The sequence below is a fragment of the Pleurodeles waltl genome, chromosome 7, assembly GCF_031143425.1.
Source record: "Pleurodeles waltl isolate 20211129_DDA chromosome 7, aPleWal1.hap1.20221129, whole genome shotgun sequence".
Lineage (NCBI taxonomy): Eukaryota > Metazoa > Chordata > Amphibia > Caudata > Salamandridae > Pleurodeles > Pleurodeles waltl.
Window position 1 is genome coordinate 1,511,786,188 of NC_090446.1, and position 22,374 is coordinate 1,511,808,561.

Here is a 22,374-nt window from a genome sequence, read left to right on the forward strand (position 1 = left end):
AAGGCTGGACAAAGCTGGTCTTTAACACGAGTCAAAACCTTACTGTGATTATTGAGAGTCCTCAAATCATGAAACTCATAGTGCTAACCTCTCAAACTAAAACACACCACAGATCATCTTAGGTGTGGGTGAATAAATTGAAAACATTCTCTGTCATGTTACTTAACATATAAATAAGATAAAATATAACTGTTCCAAATTGTAATGAACTGTGGGTTCAAATCACACCCTCTTAACAGCATCCCTCTTCCCCTGACTTCTTATTTTCACTCTTTTAATGAGTGGAGCAATGGGAGGCATTTCTCCACCCGGCGCAGAACATGGGCCTCATTTACAATAAAGGGGTGCAGCGCGACACTGTGCTTAAATAAGCAATGCCGTGCTGCATCACTTAAGAAACACAGAGATGCACCGTATTAAGAAGAATATGGTGCACCCCTGTGTTTCCACCTGCGCTGGTGCTAAATTTGCTGCTGATCGCAAACGCAGCCACACTTCTGCCTTGGTGCAAGGATTGCTGCGTTGCTGGGGAGATTGTTTTTGTGCAGGAAGGTACACCTTCCTGCACAAAAACAATTATAAATGGTGATTTGCTCTTGTGCTGCGGAATGCAATACACATAGAAAGAGCAAAAACAAGGAGAAATTAAAGCATTTCTCCTTGTTCCACTGTGCTAATGCCACCACTGCGGTGGCGTTAGGTTTTGGTGCAGGTTACAACACCTCCTAACTCTGGGGCAGAATCAAAATGCAATGTGTTGCTGTGGCATGCCCACAGCAACACCTACTGTATGCCCCTTCCATGCAAAGTGCTGCATGTGAAGGGACCATATTTACAAGGCCGCATTAAGCCACAAAAAGTGGATTAAAGCTGCCTTGTAAATACGGCGAAGTGCACTGCGCCACCAGAGCGTAACAAAAAGTGACACTCCGGTGGCCCTAGGGGTTCGTAAATGAGCCCCTATGTATTGCTGTAACTCTTTACCTGCTAATGAAGACAACTACAAAATTAAACAGAAATGCGCATTGGGCGTTTCAAAGAAGATTGCTTTTTTGTTCCTCAAAAATACTTCTAGTATCCTTTCTTTGACCTTGAAATTTGGCAATCTTCTAAATCACAGTTTCTACTGAAAGGCTTAAAATTTTTTAGGAATGTTGATTTTTCTTACAAAAGGGCTGCACTATAATAACTAATGTATATATTCCCACTTGTCATGATTAAACATACAAAAGATAACAAGAAGTTAAACACATGAACAGACAGTGAATGCATTTATTTGAAATTTTGGGATGCATAAGCAGAGAAACAGTGATTGTGGAACATTCATACAAGGCAAGATAAAAGAAAGATCAAATATTGTTTACATTTTTTTCTCTAAAGAAGCTGTTTCTTGATTTTAACTTGGGGAAGCGTATACAACTTTGCCAGGGTTAAGAGCAAACGGGATCCTTGCGTCACAGCCTTGTTGCCAAAACATCTTCAAACGCCTTTGCTGACTACCAGTGTCGCAACGTCTTGCGCTTTTTGTGCAGGACCCTTGGGGTAATGTTTTACGCTCTCTGCACTGGTGCAGCCACGGTATGCAGACTTTACAGGGGATGCCGCTGTGGAGAGAACACGTAGAGTTCACAAGCATGTATTTAAATTTCATTTATATAGTGCTGACTACCTGAGGTGTTCAAGCATGTGGGAAGTTTGAGCACAGAGTTGGACATGAACAGATTCCCTTGGCCCACTTGTCCCATATTTCACTGCGGGGAAGTGGGGTAGCTGAAGAAATCTTGTTTCACTGAAATGCCTGCACAACGGTTGGTGGGTGATGCAGACCAGATCACCACTAGGGATAACAGGGAGAAGAAAACTACAGAACCGTAGGCAGTGGCACGGCCTTCTCCACATCCAACACAGAGCAACCACCAGAGACATAGCCTTCCCTTAAGGGAGTTGTACATTTACCATCTCCAGCTCTGAGGGAGGAGATGCCTCTGATCAGTTGGAGAGTCTGTATCTTGTTAATGCAGGACCTCAGATTCTCTCCATGGTGATGGAAGTATGTACGGCAGAGCCATATATCACCAGCTCCTCAAATGGCTTTGTCATTGATAATCCTAACTATTTTTATCTGTGTCCATCCTGTAGTCAGCGACACGCTTCGTTTCAGGGAGGTGTATTATTGAGGACAGTAGGATTTGGGAAATCACCATCTTCTGAGTGTTGCACGCCCACATTTTTGCCTGAACTGTTTTTGTTGGCCATAGACCGCTGCACAATTTACTGCTTATCTCCCCCTCTTAACATGTTGAAATTGGGATACATCTGAATCACATATTCATCTTTGCTATCGGTCCCTGGTATATGTTACAGAGTGTACCTCAGGCCTCTGAGTGGGCTGCAGCACCCATTGTGCCACGACTCAACAACCCTGTCACCAGGCCTACCATTGTAGTCTAGCAGTGCAGTTTTAAACTGCCATTTCTACCTTTAAAAAAAAAACATTTTGACAAATCAAAACTTTCCTTTTAAGCCACCTCTGAGGAGACCTTAATGCCATAAGGCATGGTGCATGGTATTTAAGGTAGAACATGTAAATGTTTACTGTTCCAATGGTCCTCAAAGTAGGGTTCTAAAGCTATTTTCACTGTAGTGAAGCTAGTTGCTCCATAGGAAAACACCAGGTTACAATATTATATAAAATAATGCTAACTTAGGCTTGGAAGTCACTAAAGAAATAATTATCGAACTCTTTTTAACAGTTGCTCAAAAAACAATTTCATGGAGAAATCTTCTTTCTTTTGTATTTTGAGAAAGTGTCTTTTTCCTGCCTAAAACACATTTGTCAGCCAGTAATTAGCATTTGAATAGGTGGGAACTCGTTCCCAGGACTAGGATAAAGGGCCGTGGTTGTGGGCAGGTGTTGTTGTGCCCTTGACAAGATTGCTTGTGGGATGGGCCCAGGAACTTGATTAACTTCAAAGAGGACTACCCTGTCACAAGCAGATGTAGCTAACTCCTATGCCTTCACCCTTCCTTTGTCCCCCCAGCCCAGTCGGCCCCAATCACATTGCTCTTCTTGTTGACATCACAGTGTCACATCCTGCTGGAGTCTGAAGATCTGCTTGACAGGTCTGTCGAGGTTTCAAATATCATACTTGGGGTGCACTTCAAAAGGTATGCACAAATGCGAAAACACTACTTGTGTGTTCACCATCTGGCTGATGTTGAACCCTTCTTTGTTCTACTATACTTCTTACTTTAGGTTGCTTAAGGGTAAAGGGACTGCCTAAAGCTGGATTTTTGCGTTAGATATGTGAGGACACTAGAGCTATGATGGTACACTCCACACAAACTCTATCCCTCAGAACCCAAATTAAGTGTGGCCGAAGACTGCTGTCATCCTAGAAATGGCCAAAGTGGACTAAGTTAGTTCTGTCAATCTTTACCCCATTAGTTAGGGTGTGCCCAGGGCTCATTTTCACCCACTCACTCATTCTGGGCAAACATGTGGTATCTCCTCTTTTGAATACTCCCAGACCTGAGGAAGATTAAAAGATGACTAGGAGAAGGGAGAAGAAAATTACAGAATCATAGGCAGTGGCACAGTCTTCTCCACATCCAACACACAATAACCTCTCTAAGGGAACATAACCTTGACTTAAGGGAGTTATACTTTTACTGTCTCCAGCTGAGAGGGATGAGTTGCCTCTGACCAGTTGGAGCATTTGCATCTTGTAAATGCAGGACCTCAGATTCTCTCTACGGTAATAGAAGTACCTTTAGCCCATTAGTTAGGTAGTGCCCAGGTGTAATTTTCACCCACAAGCTCATGCTGGGCATAAATGTTGCATCTCCAAGCAGCCTTTTAAGAACACTCCTGAACCTGAGGAAGATTAGACAATGACTGAACCTGCTGTCTGTATACCGGGACGAGCCTGGAGGACCAGAGCACCTGCTCTCTCTCTAGTACCCAGCACAAAGAAGGAGAGATCAAGGGTCCCCAGGACGTAAAGCTGACCACCTACTCTACAGGGATTCAATAACCTACAGGAGGCATTTTTTTCCAGCTGCCCAACTGATGAGTGGCAACTGCACCTTGACTGACCTGAAACCCAGTGAGCCTCTAAATGCCTTCTCTGAGGTCCTGGGGGCTTTAAAAGTGAACGCATGTGGTGGTTTGGGACAGAAGGGACTGAACCTTTTACAAGGGCAAACTTGGTTAGTGCAACTGACCTGTACTCCACTGCAGTCAACAACAAATGGTCCTAGGATTTACTCTACCATCGCCATTGACAACTCTTGCCGTCTTACGCTTCATGGCTCTATTTCTACTAAAAACTTTAGAAATGTATATCTACGGTCCTTCTTATTTAATTTTTGTCATTTTGATGTTATCATGTTTTTACATTTCACTCTATTTTTAATTGATATTGGGATTTTAATTGTTTTGCATTTTAGCTTTATTACTGTTTTTGATACTTCATAAATACATTGGTATCGGGGGTTGAGACAGGTTTATTTATCGACTTTAGTGGTTTGCACTGACAAGGGATGTGATTATTACTTGAGGTGATAGTTACCTGACTCAACTAATAACCCAATTACTTACAATGAGCATGATGCCATGGCCAACAGAGCTTCCTAGGGGTTTAGGCTGGGCTGTAAACCAGATAGTTCATATTGAGTCACATATTCCTGTTTATGCTTAGGGTAAGAGGTCGGAACCAACACTGAGCCAACTCCACTTTCCTGCCACACATGTTCAGTTACTCCATAGTCATCATAAAGTCAGTGTCCCCCCTTATTTACAGACAGATGTCAACACCCGATCTAATTCTTGTGCCACCATCACACATAGTAAGTTCATTAAACAAGTTGCACATTATTTTAAACCAGCATACATGAGTCATTAGTTTCCTGTTTCCTAAGCTCAATGAAGCACAACATCTTTTTTTAAAATATTTTAACACCAAATGGATGATTTGAACCTCAGATCACCTTGAATTCTTTGTTTGTGTGAATTCCCATCACAAAGGCTTTGATTTTTGGAGCACAAAGAATTCATACATTTCTTATGGAGCCTTCCAGAGCCTTTGAGATCATCATAATGCCAGTACTAGGCACACATGGGTTCAGATTTATTTTTGGGAAAATATTTTAAACATGTGCCCTAGCCTGTGTCTTGGCCAATGTGATCGGTTTTGCTACAGAGTGCAGGATTACAAATAGAACGAGGTCTAGAATGAAGAATCCCCATGATTTATGTAATCAAGTTAGGATTCCATCCACAGTTGGAAGAAGGGCCCAACATCAAACATGGAATCAACAAGTGAATTGATGATAGTGGAAATAGAAAGATTCTCCTGAACAGTGTTTCCACTGTAGGAGTTACCATTATGAGCTCTGATCTGTTTTATTGCTTCTTAATAGCTCCTCCCTCCTCTCATGGATAATCTGTTGTGTTAAAACATAGTTTTGCTGCAATGTGCTCTGTTCCAGAGAGATGCTTTCTGATGTTTGGCCAGGAGAAGCTGGAATGCAGCAGATGAAGGACCATTTTTCTTACTGGCAGCACTTACCTCTTAGGCAGACATCTTCTTATAAAGGAGTCATTGTTTTAGCACTCCAAAATGGCTAACATATGTAGATGCAACAGGTCGACCATCTTGCATTAGTACAAGGATGATACATTATGCACAATGGTCACCCAGTGTGATGTTTACAGAGTCAAAGATTTGGTCTTAGCTCCAAGACTTTTTCAGTTTGGCAGCTGTGGATTTTCATTAGAAAGCTGGGATGTCTATTGTTCATTCTTTGTGGAGAAATGTTGCAAATTTTGCCATGTACCTTGCCAACAAAGACAAATAATGAACAATCAGTGGTAAAGTCCCCCTTCTGCCATGATGAAAAGGTGTTATCTTGTGGGCTCTTTGGATTATAAGGGTGATAGGAATACAACATTATAAATGTATATATCAATGTGTGTATGAAAGTAAGTCAGTCTCAGTTCCACTATGAAAGATAAACACCTTTGATGATCATTGGTTTCCTTCTGCAAGAACATTAACAAGTGTAGAGTTGAGGATTCTGCAGACCTGCTGATGGTCAGCATTCATGAAGAGATATGATATCAAATATTTCTTGTGCACATCACCGCCCTTACAGACCAAGCTCCTCAAGCCTAGGCTGCCCCTGTGGGAGAGGCACCTTCACAGTTTGATGGATATACACAAACTATCTATTTATAGAGGGTACTTCTCAATCTTTTTATGTGGCCTCTAATAATATCTTGGAAGGCTACGATTAAGGGTCCTCATCCTATTTAATACCACTTTGAGCAAAAGATGGTGACTATGTGAAGATGAGGGTGTGGATTCGTATACATTTCACTACAGTGCAGTAATTATTGTCAGCACATTGAGATCAAGAGGAAAGAATATAAAAATCACCTCTCTATTGAGAGGCACCTACCAGGGAGACGAAATGTTGCTGCCAAGTAGATACAGTTTGTCAGCTCCCCAAAACATTCAACAACTTCAGTGGCCTCACAGCCCAGGGCTCCGTCTACAGCACAGGAGGGGCACTTCACTCCATTCAGAGTTGAGTTTACGGGTGGAACTGCACAATGCACAAGGGAAAAGCAGATCTAAGTTGATTCTGAGGTTTTGTATACATGTGTCTCAATATGCAATCTAGGCCATAGAGCAGCAGTTTCCAAACTGTGGGTCAGGATCCAATTTTTTGGTGAGTCACAAAAGTCTTGGTATTTGTCACATTTAGAGCTTCTGCTTGATTTGTACCTCACTCCTCAGCAGTCACAATGGTCAAAATAGTGTAATTATATAGTAAATGCAACATTGCACTGGCATGATCATTTTCCGGTGGTGTATGTTCACAGCATTGTTCTATGTAAATCATGTTACAGCAGATTAGCCATTGACGTAGTTCGAAGTTTTCACGTCTCACCATCTTCAACGACATGAGAAATGGTCTAGTTCATTTACCATTAGGTTTGGGCGGAGTGAGTTGCAAATTAAACAGAAGCTTTCAGTGTGAGTGACTATGACTCAGTCCTACTGGTCTTCCAGCAGGACTGGCCTACATGTACTTAAAGTACATTGCACACAGCTCAGTTTCACTCTGGCCCTGAGCAGAGACCGGTGCAGCTGAAAAGACCAAGAAACTGCATGTCGCAGGTCCAAACTCAGTCCAAGGCAACTGATCTGCAAAAGTAACTGAAAAGAAGATCCTGCAAATTTGTCAGGAATACTACATATCACCTATTGAAGAAGCTTGGTTTCAGCTTCTGTGCCAAACTATACCCACATGTTATTGTCTGTATTGCAACCCCTTGACAATGCACACAGCTGCTGCCTGCACCAGCCAGCAGGGGTCGTTATCCAGGTGGCAGATTCCTTGATTTACTGGGAAAATCACTGCTGCCTTATGTCCATTAAAGCTAGGTGGGTTGCAAATGTCTGCCTGTCTAAGAATGTGGCCATTATTCTAAAAAGTTTGGGAAGCACTACCGTAGATAGGAGGAATGCAAGAGAACTAACTACAAAACAGCTACAAACTGAACCATCCAAGGGCATCCATATCAACCCAACTTCACATAAGGAAAACAGGTGACCAGAACTACAACTAAAACCCCAACAGAACACAAGAGAGTGCAGGTTGTAGATTGTCCCTATCAGCCATCCTAAAGCTAAAGCAAGTGACAAAGATACTGAACTCTTCATTGAATGAGTAAACTGCTATTACAAAACTGCAGCTCTGAAAGGAAAAAGGCAGGTTAGAATGGCATTGTTTGCTGTTACTGAATGTGAAAAACTGAAACTCACAAGGACTTTAATTGGTCATCTTTGGCGAACAAAATACAGAAAAGATTTCGGTGAACAAACAGGTGTACACAACCTTATCAAGCATGCCCCCGGAACATGGCACTGCCCCTCAGCAAACACTGGAGGCAAAAGTGGATGCTGCCTTTTAAAATTCACAATCAGACATGAAGAAGGTGACCAAAGGCAACACTCAGAATGAAAATTAACTAATTACAAACATACCACCATCAAAAATAGGCCAATGTCATGGAGGGATAATCATTTGTAAGCCTTTCCAACCAGAAGAACCAAATATTTATCTATGAGCATTTACATTTGTAGGAGGCCGGCCTGGTTTTTAGTGGGTACCTAAGGTACTTACACCTTATACCAGGTCCAGTTATCCCTTATTAGTGAAATGTAGACAGTGTCTAGAAGCCAGGCCCTCTACGAGTAGTGTGGATTAGCAGCCAAGGCCTAACTAGTAGACATGCAAAGCTCATGCAATATCACTGTAGTCACACAGTACTCACACACATGAAAGAAAATCCTCAATGTTATAAAAATAAAGCTACTTTATTTTGGTGACACAAATGCCAAACATACCATGGAGACTATACTCCCTTAGGAGGTAAGTAATACACAAATTATACACACTAGTATGCAGAAATAGCTGTAAAAACAGTTAGAAAACTGCAAATAGTGAAAATCACAATAGTTAGAAATGGGCCTAGAGGGAACACAAACCATATACTAAGAAAGTGGAATGCGAATGTTGGTTTCCCACCAAGGCAAGTGTAGGGTGTAGAGGGGTGCTAGGAGTGTAAGGAAACACCAAAGGTAAGTAATAGAACCCGCCCCAGAGCACAGGAAAGCAGGAGTAAATCACAGTAACTTTCCTAGAACGCACAAGACCACGAGAAAGAAGATTATGCAAGAACCAGAAGAGACTGCAAGACAACAATGATAGAATCCAGAACCTGAAGACCTGTGGAAGAAGGGGACCAAATCCAAGAAGCACTGAAAAGTCCGGAGAGAACAGGAGCCCCTGCTAGCCAGGATGAAGGTGCAAAAGAAGAACCACTGGTGAGGAACAAACAGTCAGTATTGCACTCAAGAAGACAGATCCAGGTTCCTGGCTGGTGCAGATGATGTCCAACACCGGATGGATGAATGCAGTCTGGTTTGTGTTGCTGGATTCTGCTAACAAGCCTTGGCACACGCAAAGCACGCGGTTAACTGAAAATGGCTCTGCCCGGGACCAGGAAGGACTTGGTTGACTCTACCCGGGAGGGAGCCAGAGGGGGCTCTCAGCAACTCAGAGAACCCTCCGAAGGCCAGGCAGCATGCATAGGAGTCCCACAGCATGGGGACAAAGAAGGTGCAAAAGGAGGCCCATGCAGCACTACACAAAGGAATCCAATGCCACCGGACAACCACTCAGGAAACTGTGCATTGCAGGATTGACTGCTGGGGGCCGGAGCTGCACATTGCATGAAGAACTTTGTGGAAGGATGCCAGCAAGCCTTGGCAATTGCAAAACACATTGTGCATGGGGGTACTGTCTTGCGTGAGGAGGCAAGCTCTTACCTCCACCAAAGTTGGATAGTTGGATGTCAGGACCGTCAGGACCACTTCAGTCTACCACCCATGTTGCTGGATCCACGCACTTCTTCAGGAGAGGGGACCCACGTCACCAGTCGTCGCTGCAGAGGGGTGCCTGCTGAAGCAGGGAAGTGACTCCTTCTCGTCAAGGGAGAATCCTTTGTTCTTCTGGTGCAGGCTGAAGACAGGCAGTCCTCGGAGGATGCACAACCTGGAAATAGTTACAGTTTACGGCAGGAGCTGAAGACACAATGTTGCAGAAGTCGTCTTTGCTTCTTTGTTGCAGTTTGTAGAGTTCCTGGATGGTCCAGACGCAGTTTCTTTGGTAAGAAGGTGAAGTAAAGGATGCACAGAATTATTGCTGGAGTCTTCCAATCCGAATCTGAATAACCACCGAAGAGAGAGACTCTACATAGCCCTGAAAGGGGAATTGGTCAGCTACACAGGTAAGCACCTATCAGGGGAGGGCTCTGACGTCACCTGCTGGCACTGGCCACTCAGATGCTCCCAGAGAGCCATGCCAGCTTGGAAGCCAAGATGGCAAAACCCAGGGACCCTGTGGAGAAGCTCTGAGCACCACCTCTGGGATGGTGATGGACAGGGGAGTGGTCACTCCCCTTTCCTTTGTCCAGTTCCACACCAAAGCAGGGGATGGGGGTCCCTGAACTGGTGTAGACTGGATTATGCAAGGAGGGCACCATCTGTGCCCTTCAAAGCATTTCCCGAGGCTCTGAAAGGCTACCCCTCCCATGCCTGTAACACCTATTTCCAAAGGTAGAGGATGTAACACCCCTCTCCCACAGGAAATCATTTGTTCTGCCTTCCTGGGCTCGAGCTGCTTGAGCAGCAGGAGGGCAGAAACCTGCCTGTGAGGTGGCAGCAGCAGGGGCTGCCAAAAAAACCTCAAAGGCTGTAATGGCAGTACTAGGGGGGTCCTTTGAGCCCCCAGAGTGCATGAAATCATACAACCAATGCTTGCAAAAGCCTTAGGGTATGATTCCAACATGTTTGATACCAAACATTGCCATATTCAGAGTTACTATTGTGACCTATGTCCTGTACACATTTAAAATGGTGTCCCCGCACTCACGAAGTCCAGGAAAATGCTAGTGCAGGCTGGAAGGCCTGCAATAAGGGTGACTTATTAGCGACCTGGTGCAGTGTGAAAGGCAGTGAAAGGGTGCATGCAGCATTTCACACAGGCTGCAATGGCAGCCCTGTAGAAGCCTTTGCATGGGCTCTCTATGGGTAGCAAAATAAATGCTGCAGCCTATAGGGATCTCCTGGAACCCTAATGCCCTGGGTACCTAGGTACCATATACCAGGGACTAACAAGGGGGGACCAGTATGCCAATTGTGGGTGAAATACTGGGTTGCCAGTACGCAGTGACAACATTTAGAGAGCATAATCAGTGGGGTCCTGGTTAGCAGCATCCCAGTGAACACAGTCAAACACACTGACATCAGGCAGAAATTGAGGGGTAACATGCCAAAAAAGGGTACTTTCCTACAACATTCCTCTAGTGACTCCCCCTTTGAATATCAAGGAAAGCTTTCCCACAGTGTTCACATATTTCTCTCGCTCTCTCTCACTTTCTCTCTCTCTCTCTCTCTCTCTCTCTCTATATACATATACATATTTATGTATATATATATATATATATATATATATATATATATATATATATATATATATATATATATATATATATATATATATACATATTACCTAGCGGCGGTTGCCACTAGGTAGTTATAGTTAGGACCTAGTTTCTATAGAAACTGTGTTTTCTCATGCAATTTTCAAAACCTGTACTTTGCTAAGATCAGCTTCTGTCTGGACTGTTTCGGGATGATCTGTCAAGAGGAGGCCAAGAAAAAGGGGGGGATCCCAAAAACATATTTTCCCCATTCATTTTTCCATAAGACCTTTAGACACTCCTACAGCCCGAGCGACTGAACGGAATTGCACCAAATTTGGCACAAAGGTAGATTCTGTTGTGCAGATCATGATTTTTGTGATTTGTTGTAAATCCGTACAGTAGTTGTGGAGTATTTAAAGGCCAAAAAATATAGATATTCAGGGTCGCGGATCCACCATGGATCGATCTGCAGACCCACGTGCCACAAGAAGAATCTGATTGGCTGACCACAAACTGACAGAAAAGTTGCGGACACCATTTTGTTGCATCGGCTTGGGGTGGGAAGAGTAGAGAGAAAAAGCCCATTAGTGGTCACTATACAGGCATCCTGACCCCGTAGGACACATAGAGGGGCCCCTTAGGGAATCCCTGTGGGTAAAAATTGCCCAATTATTATTTTTTTTCATCTGGTTCATGGATCCGCGGATATTTCATGGATCCGCGGATATACGGATGGATCCATGGATCCCCAATTCACAAATCCACTTGAGGCTTTATGAATCCAGAGAAAAGTTTAAAAAAAACACCCACTGTATCCAAACTCATACCGTGCAAGGCCAAAGGCTGTGTTCAGCTTGGGTTTAGGTGCATGTAGAAGGGTTGGCCGTTGGACCTGCCATCCAGGCCCAGTGGCCAAACCCCGCTGCGCATGGCCAAAGGCTGTGTGCAGTGCTGCTTATATTCACATCTCTGCTTGCTAAAAAAACATGGAAATTCACTGAAAAAAGCAAAGGTTACAGGGACGTCATAATTAGGTTCTGAATTTACTCACACAAAACCTTAGAAATGCAGCATTTATAGTTGGAGTTATTTCAAGTAACTATAACTTGCGCCCTAAGGTAACTATAACTCGTGCCGTTGCCATGCGCAGTTAATTTCTCCAAATTTTATGTCACTAACACCTTCTTTAGCATCTTTGATATTATCACTGTAACATTTCCAATAAAATTATTGATAAAAAAACTGCATGGCAAGGGTGCCAGTTATAGTGTAAGTGGTTGTATGAATACTGGCAATACCCAGCCCACTTACAACGCTGATTGTTAGTAGCATATACTTATATTGTTGTTAAATATTTTCGTTTTTTTTCCAAAATGTTAAGGGTCATGCACCTGTCACAAACCTTGGTGCAGGGTACGTGACTCCGACGTAGTTTCAGTAGTTCAAAAATACATATATAGAGAGTTTAAACATCCAAATTGTTGTGGAAAAACAAATTAAAAGTATTTTTATGATGGTTTTAGTTGATTTTTGAAGTTGTTTTAATATGTTGTGAGAAAGGGCCTATTTTGACATGGTAGCCCCACACTTTTTGCCTGGAAAATTATGTGGTTTCAAACTTTAAGGCCCATAGTTATACTTTTTTAGCGCTGCATTTGCGTTATTTATTTGATGCAAAAGTGGCACAAACTTACAAAATACAGGTTCCCGTGGCCAAATCTCTTTCCCCACAATTGTACTATGTTTGGCACTTCAGCCACCTTTGTAGGTCCCTAATAAATGGTACCCCTGGAACCTAGGGCATGGCTATTGAAGAGGGCCCACCAGAGCTACATCACCAATTGTGCAACTCTGAGAGGCCCCACACCAGCCTCCTGCAGACTGCCATTGCAAGTGCATGACGAGGTGCATCCAAAGTTGCAAACTTGATCACCAAGAGTGCAATGCCTACTAACACTTCTTGCACTATGGGTAGGTCACCCCTCTGGAGGGCTTTACAGCCCTAAGGCAGGGTGCACTATTATGCATATGAGGGCATATGTGTGCATGAGCAAATATGCCCATACTGTGTCTTCAGAAAGTTTAAGACACAGTAAGTGCACAGGGAAGCCACAGTAAATACATGTGCTGGACCAGAGTGGTGACTTACCTATATTGCATGCAGTGTTAGTGGACATAGCACTTTTGGTGGGTGCAATGGCAAGTTTGCATCTTTTAAATACACCTTATCATGCACTTGCAATTGGTGCTGCAACTCTGGGGGTCCCCATGCCCTATGTCCCAGGGGTACCATTTACTAGGAACTTACCAGGGTGGCTAAAGTGCCAAACATAGTACAGTTCTGGGGAAAGAGATCTGGCCCTGGAAACCTGTTTAGCGGGGCCTAGGGCACTTACAGTTTGAAACTACATATTTTTTCAGGCAAAAAGGGGGGCCTACCATGTCAAAAGAGGCCCTTTCTCACAGTCTGTGAATGAGTGTTTGAGTATCTGAGTGGGTCTCTGAGTGGGAGCATGAGTGTGTGGGTGGATCTGTGAATGGGTGGGTCAGTGTCTGAGTGGGTCCTTCAGTGGGTGTGTGTCAGAGTGGGTCTTTGTGTGGGTGTATACGTGTCAGTGTGTCCGTTAATGGGTGCATGAGTGTTTGAGTGGGGTTTTGAGTGGGTGTGTTAGTGTTTGAGTGAGTCCGTGAGTGGGTGTATGAGTGTCAATGTGTCTGTGACTGGGTGTATGAGTGTGTGAGTGGGTCTGTAAATTGGTGTGTGACTGAGTGGATGAATGAATATCAGTGGGCCTGTGAGTGGGAGCATGAGTGTTTGAATGTGTCTATGAGTGGGTGTGTGAGTGTTTGACTGGGTGTCTCAGTGGGTGTAGGAGTGTCTGGTGGGTCTTTATGTGGATGTATGAGCATCAGTGGGTCTGTGAGTGGTGCATGAGTGTAAGTGGGTCTGTGAGTGGGTATGTGACTGTCTGAGTAGGTCTGTGAGTGGTGAATGAGTGTGTGAGTGGGTCTGTGAGTGGGTGTGTGAGTGTCTGAGTGGGTCTGTGAGTGGGTGCATGAGTGTTTGAGTGGGTCTGTGAGGGTGTGTGTGAGTGTCTTAGTGGGTGTATGAGTGTCAGTGTGTCTGTGAGTGAGTGCATGAGTGAGTGAGTGGATCTGTGAGTGACTGCATGGGTGTGTGACTGGGTCTTTGAGTGGGTGTACCCGTGACAGTGTGGGTATGTGAGTGGGTCGTGACTGTCTAAGTGGGTCTGTCATTGGGTGCATGAGTGTGTGAGTGAGTGTGTGAATGTATATTTTTTAGTTTTTTATGGGCAGGGTTCACAACTCCATTGTGATGTTACATGGGGGGCACGCTGAGCGCTGCAGCTGAGTCGCGACTCCTGAATCATGGCAAAAATAAAGTTTTTCAATTTTTTTGACCTAATAAGTGGTCCCTCAGACACCAATTAAATGTCCCAATGGGGTTAGAGTACCTCTACCCTGACCTCTTCTATTCTTTTCAGCATCGATTTTCATCCTCCAGGACTGTGTCCTGTTCATAAAATGGCAGCCGCAACTTTATGCACAGGTTGCGGTCAGCCAATCACAGGACTGCTTTTGTTGTGTGGATCCGCGGCGCTCAGCACAGGAGTTGCAATGGATCCGTGTCCCTATAAATACAAACTTGTTTTCCACTTAATAACAAGAAAACAACTGAATTGATTTGGTGTAAATCCATCCAGTGGCTTGGGCTCTACTGGTGTTCAAAATCCCTATGGAAAAATGTATGGGGGAAAAAGTGTTTTAGAACCCTCCCTTTTTCTCGGCCCCCGCTAGACGGATCACCCCAAAACATTCCAGACAGCAGTTCATGTGAGCATCAAATGTTTTGGGACCATTTTGTGAAGATTCATAGACTGGCGCCAAAGATAAAGGCAAGTCAAAAAACACCTTTTCTATAGAAACTAAGGTCCATATTTATACTTTTTTAGCGCTGCATTTGCGTAATTTTTTGATGCATAAGCGGCACAGACTTACAAAATACAATTGTATTTTGTAAGTTTGCGCCACCTTTGCATCAAAAAGCAGCGCAAATGTGGCGCTAAAATAGTATAATTATGGGCCTATGTCCAAACTATAACTACCTACTGACCACCACTAGGTATTCTATATATAGTGCTGATGTATCACATCGTTGTCACTTAGGTTACTTCAGAGCATCCTGTTCCAAACAATGGGCAAATCCCTGGGCAAAGAGAATGTGAGAACAGGAACCTAAATATACTACATCCCAAGGGAGATAAACTAACACATCATAAAGAAAATATCAAAGTCTGGTTTAAGACCAACAAACAAGCAATCAGCCCTGAGCCCCAAACACACGTAGACAGAATAACACTACTGCATTTAAATGAATGATGGAAACTCATGTTTCTCAATAGCAAAACTAAATGAGTGTCCATGGAATAATTCACCTATTCCCCTAACGTATGCAGCTGGTGCATTATGAGACAAGCAAAAAGGTATTTTGCGACAAACAAATAGCTGGCATATAAACATAACCATCAGATGATCGATCCATTATAAAAAATAAATATCACAAAACAGTACCCAACACATCTGCCCACCAAAGTGCAGCTGGAAACAAAGCCACTCCACTAGATGACCGATCAATTATAGAAAATAAATATTCCCAAAACAATACTGAGCACAATTGCCCACCAAGCATAGCTGGAAAATCAACACCAAGAACCAATGAGACAACAACAAATGATTAAAGACAAGTAGAGTTTTACAGCTAAACGAACAGGAAATCCACACTTGTCTAAGGATATCACAGACATTTCCAAGAAAGCTGCCACTCATTATTTATCCACAATCAGTGGCATCTTTATCAAAGTGTATTGTAATATGATTTTATTTACTTGTTACTCCTGAGCAGAAGACCTATAGATCGGGAGAAATAAGGAACTATTGCCTGGTCTGAAAGAAAGCTTTCCTCAGCGCAGAATCCCTAAAACAGGTTCAATTTTGTTAACTAAATATCAAAAAAGGATATCTCAGATGCAAGGCTGAGCAAAAGCACATTTCTCAGCAATGACACAGAGACCCATGACCAGGGGGAAATGTCACAGAAGATCTGCCTCCTTCTGAGAAGAAACCTTCTCACAGAAGACCGTAGTCAGTGTAGCAAAATACCTGCCTTGTGTGACATAAGAAGATTTCCGAATCTTATATATAAAGCCATACAGCAACAACTGCAAAATGCAAAGCTTTGGCAATAAGGCATAACAATAAAGCATCATTAAATGCGACTGGTCTGATTTCAAGAGGACAAAGAAAAAAAACATGAGAGACTTATAGAGACAGCAAATGTAGGTGGAACTAGAGATTGTTGGATAGTAGGTTTCTGGCAGTGGCTCTGAGGCAGACTAGTGATTAACACGCAACAAGTGATCATAGCCAGGAGCCAGGAAAAGAAGGTGGGAGGTACTTGAAGATAGAAAGATGACATTGGAAAGTTGGGGCAAAGGTAAAAGGGATGGAAATAGAGAAAGGGAAAAGGAAAAAGTTAGGGAAGAGTGTTGTAAAGATGAAACACTCACATTGAAGAGGACCTTTGTTGCAGCCAGGTGTTTGGCAGATTTCAATTCTCAGCTGGTAAAAGGCATGTTTTGTTGCACTCCTGTACATGGTGTTCTTGGCTTCCACTCCAGAGCAATTCTTGAAGACATTATAAACTGATTGCTTGCCCTCTGGATATAAAAAGTAGAACAAAGATAGCATTTGTATACAACTCAGACTGACCAAAGGAACCTCAGGGCATCGCCTGTCATGGCCATCACAACAGCCAACTGGTTCTGACATCTGACTAACAGATCTGTCACTGGTAGAGATTTTCATTTTTATCACTCCACGTACTCCATCAGTATGAAAAATCCTGTTCAGAGTCACAATCATTAGAAAATGTCATTAGTCATTCAAAACACCCTAATGTATAGTTCTTGTGAGTATGTTTTGTCAACAGACGTAATTTTGTGTATGATATTTTATGTGATGTGTGCCACTTGTCTTTCTATACACATGGAATGCCTCTTTTTATCTTCTACCTTCTTTTCTTATTTGAACTCTGAGATTATCCCACATTGACACACTTGGTAAATAATTTTTTTAGTGTAGTGAAATATATTTTTCTATGTTTCGGCCACCTCCCTCCCCCCCCCTCGGTGCTGGATCAGCAATTTTTTTGGCCCGATATGGGGGGGAAAAACACACTAAATACGGGATTGTTGTGTGTGTGTATGTTTTTGTTAATTTTGGGGAGTGACCCTTTAGGCAAGTGATGCTCCCTTGGGGCAATAACAGATCCGTGTTTCGGCCCTGCCTGAGGGCTAGATCGTCTGGTTTTCTGGCCTATCTAGCCCTCCGGGGGGGGGTCAAAGCTCACTAGACACCAGGGATTAATTTTAATTGTATTTTTAGGGCGGCGACCCCTTGGGCAAGGGTCGCTGCCCTGGGGGCAAAACATTTTTCAATGTTTCGCCCCCCCCGGGGCTAGATCCTCCATTTTTTAGGCCAATCATGGATTTTGTTGCCATGCATGAAAGACGTTTTTGTAACTGGTGTACTAAATGAAGGATTGGGTGTGAACTTATCCTTAGATTTGTGCACAATGATATTTGTGTTCTCCTATATGTAATTGTCTTTTCTTTTTCCTTTTTAGTGGGATATCATTGTTGATTGCTGTGTCTGTGCAGAGTAGTTGGTGGTGAGTCTAGCATTTTCAGGCAAGGGAGTGGTATAGTTTTTGAGTTTATAACTGAGTTTATAACTTTTTGTGTTTAAGCTACACTTTGTTTACTACTTATTTTACACAGTGCTGGTTGTTGTTGGTGGATTTGCCAAGTTACTTTACGTAGGAAGGATCATGGCTAGCCGCAGGATGACCGCTCAGCAGGTTGTTGGTAGGCTTTTTGAGTCATCTTCTAACCATGATTATGAGACTGACTCTGCATCTGAGGCATAGGAGGAAGTGCAAGATTCTGGAAGTGAATTTTCTGTCAGAGAAGAATCATCTGATGATGAAGCCATTCTCAGTGCTGATGAAGTGCCTGTTTTAGAGGAGGACACTGATGTGCCAATAGGGCAGCAGCCAGCGGCTAGAAGGCTTCCCATTGGAAGCCCTCACCTCTGGGTTGCCCCAAACATGGAGCAGCCGGAATTGCCTGTCTTCACTGGTCTCCCGGGGTGTAGAGTGAATATGGAAAACGTTTTGCCTATCAATTTCTTTCAGTTGTTTATGGTTGTTTATGGATGATGTCATTTTGGAAGAGATTGTTGAGCAGACTAATTTGTATGCTGAGCAGTACTTGACGGACAACAGTGCTAGACTTAGGCCGCACTCTAGAGCTACCCAGTGGACTTCCACAAATCAGGAAGAGTTGAAGTTCTTGGGTTTAACTTTTTTGATGGGTTTGATAAGGAAGCCGTCCGTGTCTTCATATTGGTCTAGTCCTTGATGGCAACAGCTATATTTCCTGCAACCATGAGTTGTAATCGATATTTACTTCTTCTTCGGATGATGCATTTTGTGGACAATGATCACCCTGATTCTGACCATGTTTTTAAGATTAGGCCTGTCCTTGATCATTTTGTAGATCGGTTTTCAGAGGTCTATGTTCCAGGCAAAGAAATAGCTGTGGACGAGTCTTTGGTCCTATTCAACAGTCGTCTGGTTTTCAGGTAGTACATTCCTACCAAGAGTGCACGGTATGGAATTAAAATCTATGCTTTCTGAAAGTAGTACAGGATATGTTTATAATTTCTGGCTCTACACTGCTAGGGATTCAAGTATTGCCCCCTGGTTGTCTGCCCACTTTTGGAGTTAGTGAAAAAATTGTGTGGGAACTTGGTAGACGACTGTTTAACAAAGGTCATCATTTGTACGTAGATAACTTCTACACTGACCAGTTGTTCAGGGAATAGTTCAGCGTGGACACTGTTGCTTGTGGCACAATCTGCTCTAACCGGAAAGGCTATCCGAGCGAGCTTGCCTGTAAAAAACTTGAGAGGGGGCAGTGCAGTGCCTTGCGTAATGATTAGCTGTGAGCTCTGTAATTTGCAGACAGGAGGGATGTGTGCATGCTGACAACCATCCCTGGTGTGCGTACTTCCCCTGTGGCTGTTTGGGGTCAGGTTGCCAAAGTGCGCAAACGTGTGTGCATTTTAGGTTATAATGAGCACATGGGTGGTGTAGATAGAGTTGATCAGAGGTTGGAACCTTACACTGCTGTTCGTAAGTCTTACATTTGGTATAGGAGGTTAGCTATTCATCTTTTCCATTTGGCAAATTTTTATGCTTTTGTTGTGTTTAAGAATCCTTCTCCAAAGTCAAGTATGACATTTGTGAAATTTCAGGCGTCTGTCATAGAGAACCTTGTCGTAGTGGAACAGGCAAGAGTTCCTAGAGAAACAGTGGTGGAGGATGTGGCTAGATTGAAAGATTGCCACTTTTCTGATCACATTCATCCCACTCCCAAAAAAGTATTTCCCACTAAGAAATGTAGAGTCTTTGCCAGAAGAGGTATTTGGAGGGAGACTCAGATGTACTGCCCAGATTGTCCTTCTAAGCCTGTGCTGTGTGTAGCTGGCTGTTTAGAAGGTACCACACCCAAAAGAATTATTGGGTGTGGGAACTACAGTGTTACAGAATTATTGGGAACTACAGTGAGCGTAAACTGCCTGTTTTATATTGTCATATGTTCAGTTTCACGTTTCGCATTACTGTCATGCATTTAGTTAGAGCTTTTGAGTTTGTAGTTTTGTACTTATTTATAATTAGTTTGGAGTTTCTTTGTTGTTTAAAAATAAAGTGATGGCGGTGTGCATGGAGTGGCGCTTGGCTGGCGGTGTGTGTGGAGTGGCACTTGGCTGGCGGTGTACGTGGAGTTGCGCTTGGTTGGCAGTGTAAATAGTGACTTGCTGTTGGCCACTACAACACACTGCTAGCCAAGTGCCAGTCCACATTCTCCCGTCAGCTGGTGTGATTGCTGCATCAGGCATGTGGGCGTACGAAAGTGATGGGCCCTTGAATGGCGCTGTCTGTTGATGTGAGTGTTGTAATGTGCTGGGCCCGTGGCTGGCGGCGTGAATGGTCTTGTGCATGCCACATATGAAAGGTGTATGAATGGACTGTAAAGCGGTTGGTGCCGGGATGTGGCTTTACAGCTCACAAGGTTCAGTTTTTTGGCCTTTAAGTTATTAACAGTGAATTTCATTTTTGTGAAATCTCTTGTTAATAAAATTTGATCTACTGATCCATCACTCACCCTCATGCCAAATCCAACCAGTGTGTGTGGTACAAATGCAAAAACCTGTTCCACTGTAATCAGGCTTCGAAGCACACCTGTGACATTCTAGGTGTCTCGGTTGGGACCCCGATGATGAAGCATGCCACCAACTATGTTGGTGGGTGAGAGGTCTTTTTAACATAAATCTAAGTGCATTTCTTTTCACAATTTTAGTTTTTGGATCATCACAGAAGTAAGAATCTTGGTAGTGTGCTAGCTTCTTCTCTAGGGATGAAGTGCCAATGCTAGATTAATGTGAAAACTGGGCACATGTTGGTGTCCAGGGAGCTGTGGCTTGCCTGGATCCCCCAACATTTTCTTGCCCAGACTCCTCTGCAAACCTCAAAATGTGCTTACAAAATCAGATTTTCCTCACTTTTCCTGTAGGATTACTGTGTCAGCACAAATTTCCTACCACACAGCGCTCCCCTCGATCTCCCAAGTAAAATGATACTTCACTTGTGTGTGTCTCCCAAAGCTGAGCCAGCCTAAATATGTATAAAAAAATTGTGTTTATCAACTCGCTGTGATATCTCCTCAATCTCTACATGTTTTTGGCCATTCCCTGTCACGAGCACTAGGCCTACCCATACAAGTGGGGTATAATTTTTATCAGGAGACTTGGGCGAATGCTGGGTGGAAGGAAGTTGGTGGCTCCCCTCAGATTCCAGCATTTTGCAGCACCGAAATGTGAGGAAAAAAGTATTTTTTCAGCCAAATTGTGAGGTTTGCAGAGGATTCTGGGTGCCAGAACCTGGTGATAGCCCCACAAGTCAACCAAATCTAGATTCTCCTAGGTGTCTAGTATTAAAAAATATATAGGTTTTCTAAGTTTACCTAGATGACGGCTTAGGTAGAGGCCAAAATCCATAGCTAGGCACTTTGCCAAAAACAGGTCAGTTTTCTTTGGGAAAATGTGATGTGTCCACATTTCATTTAGGGGCGTTTCCTGTTGCCGGAACTAGGCCTAACCACACAAGTGAGGTACCATTTTTATCAGGAGACTTGGGGAAATGCTGGGTGGAAGGAAGTTTGTGGCTCCTCTCAGATTTCAGCACTTTGCAGCACCGAAATGTGAGGACAAAGTGTTTTTCTTGAAAAATGTTGAGATTTGCAAAGGATTCTCGGTAACAGAACCTGGTGAGAGCCCCACAAGTCACCTCATTCTGGATTCCCCTGGGTGTGTTGTTTTAAAAAATGTATAGGTTTGCTAGGTTTCCCTAAGTGCTGGCTGAGCTAGAGGCCAAATTCCACAGCTAGACACTTTGCCAAAACAGGTCAGTTTTCTTTAGGAAAATGTAATGTGTGCACGTTGCATGTAGGGGCGTTTCCTGTCACGGGCACTAGGCCTACCCACACAAGCGAGGTACCATTGTTATCGGGAGACATGGGGGGACACAGAATAGAAGAACAAGTGTTACTGCCTATCGTCTTTCTCTACATTTTCACCTTCCAAATGTAAGACAGTGTTTAATAAAGAAGTGTATTTGAGAAATGTCCTGTAATTCACATGCTAGTATGGGGACCCTCAAATTCAGATATGTGCACATAACCGCTGCTTCTCAACACCTTATCTAGTGCCCATTTTGGAATTACAAAGGTTTCCTTGATACCTATTTTTGACTCTTTATATTTTACCAAATAAATTGCTGTATACCCAGTATAGAATGAAAACCCACTGCAAGGTGCAGCTCATTTATTGGCTCTAGTTACCTAGGGCTCTTGATGAACCTACAAGCCCTATATATTCCGCAACCAGAAAAGTTCAGTAGATGTAACGGTATATTGCTTTTGAAAATTTGACATCGCAGGAAAAAGTTACAGAGTAAAACGTGAAGAGTAATGGCTGTTTTTTCACCTCAATTTCAATATGTTTTTATTTCAGCTGTTATTTTTTGTAGGTATACATAAATGACCACTTGCTGAATTCAGAATCTTGTCTACTTTTCAGAAATGTTTAGCTGTCCAGGATCGACC

At 43.2% G+C, this 22,374-nt stretch overlaps 1 protein-coding gene across 1 annotated transcript in view; it reads right to left on the reverse strand.

The window, feature by feature from the left end:
- Positions 1-1,258: 1,258 nt before the first annotated feature.
- The window catches only part of LOC138246606 (phospholipase A2 inhibitor and Ly6/PLAUR domain-containing protein-like), a 37,619-nt gene continuing 16,503 nt past the window's right edge, over positions 1,259-22,374 (reverse strand). The window contains exons 3-5 of the mRNA XM_069201304.1: positions 16,654-16,803; positions 6,466-6,612; positions 1,259-1,604 (exon numbers count right to left, since the gene is read on the reverse strand). Coding sequence (XP_069057405.1) covers positions 1,480-1,604; positions 6,466-6,612; positions 16,654-16,803 — 422 coding nt within the window. The 3' untranslated portion in view covers positions 1,259-1,479. The remainder of the gene's footprint in view (positions 1,605-6,465; positions 6,613-16,653; positions 16,804-22,374) is intronic.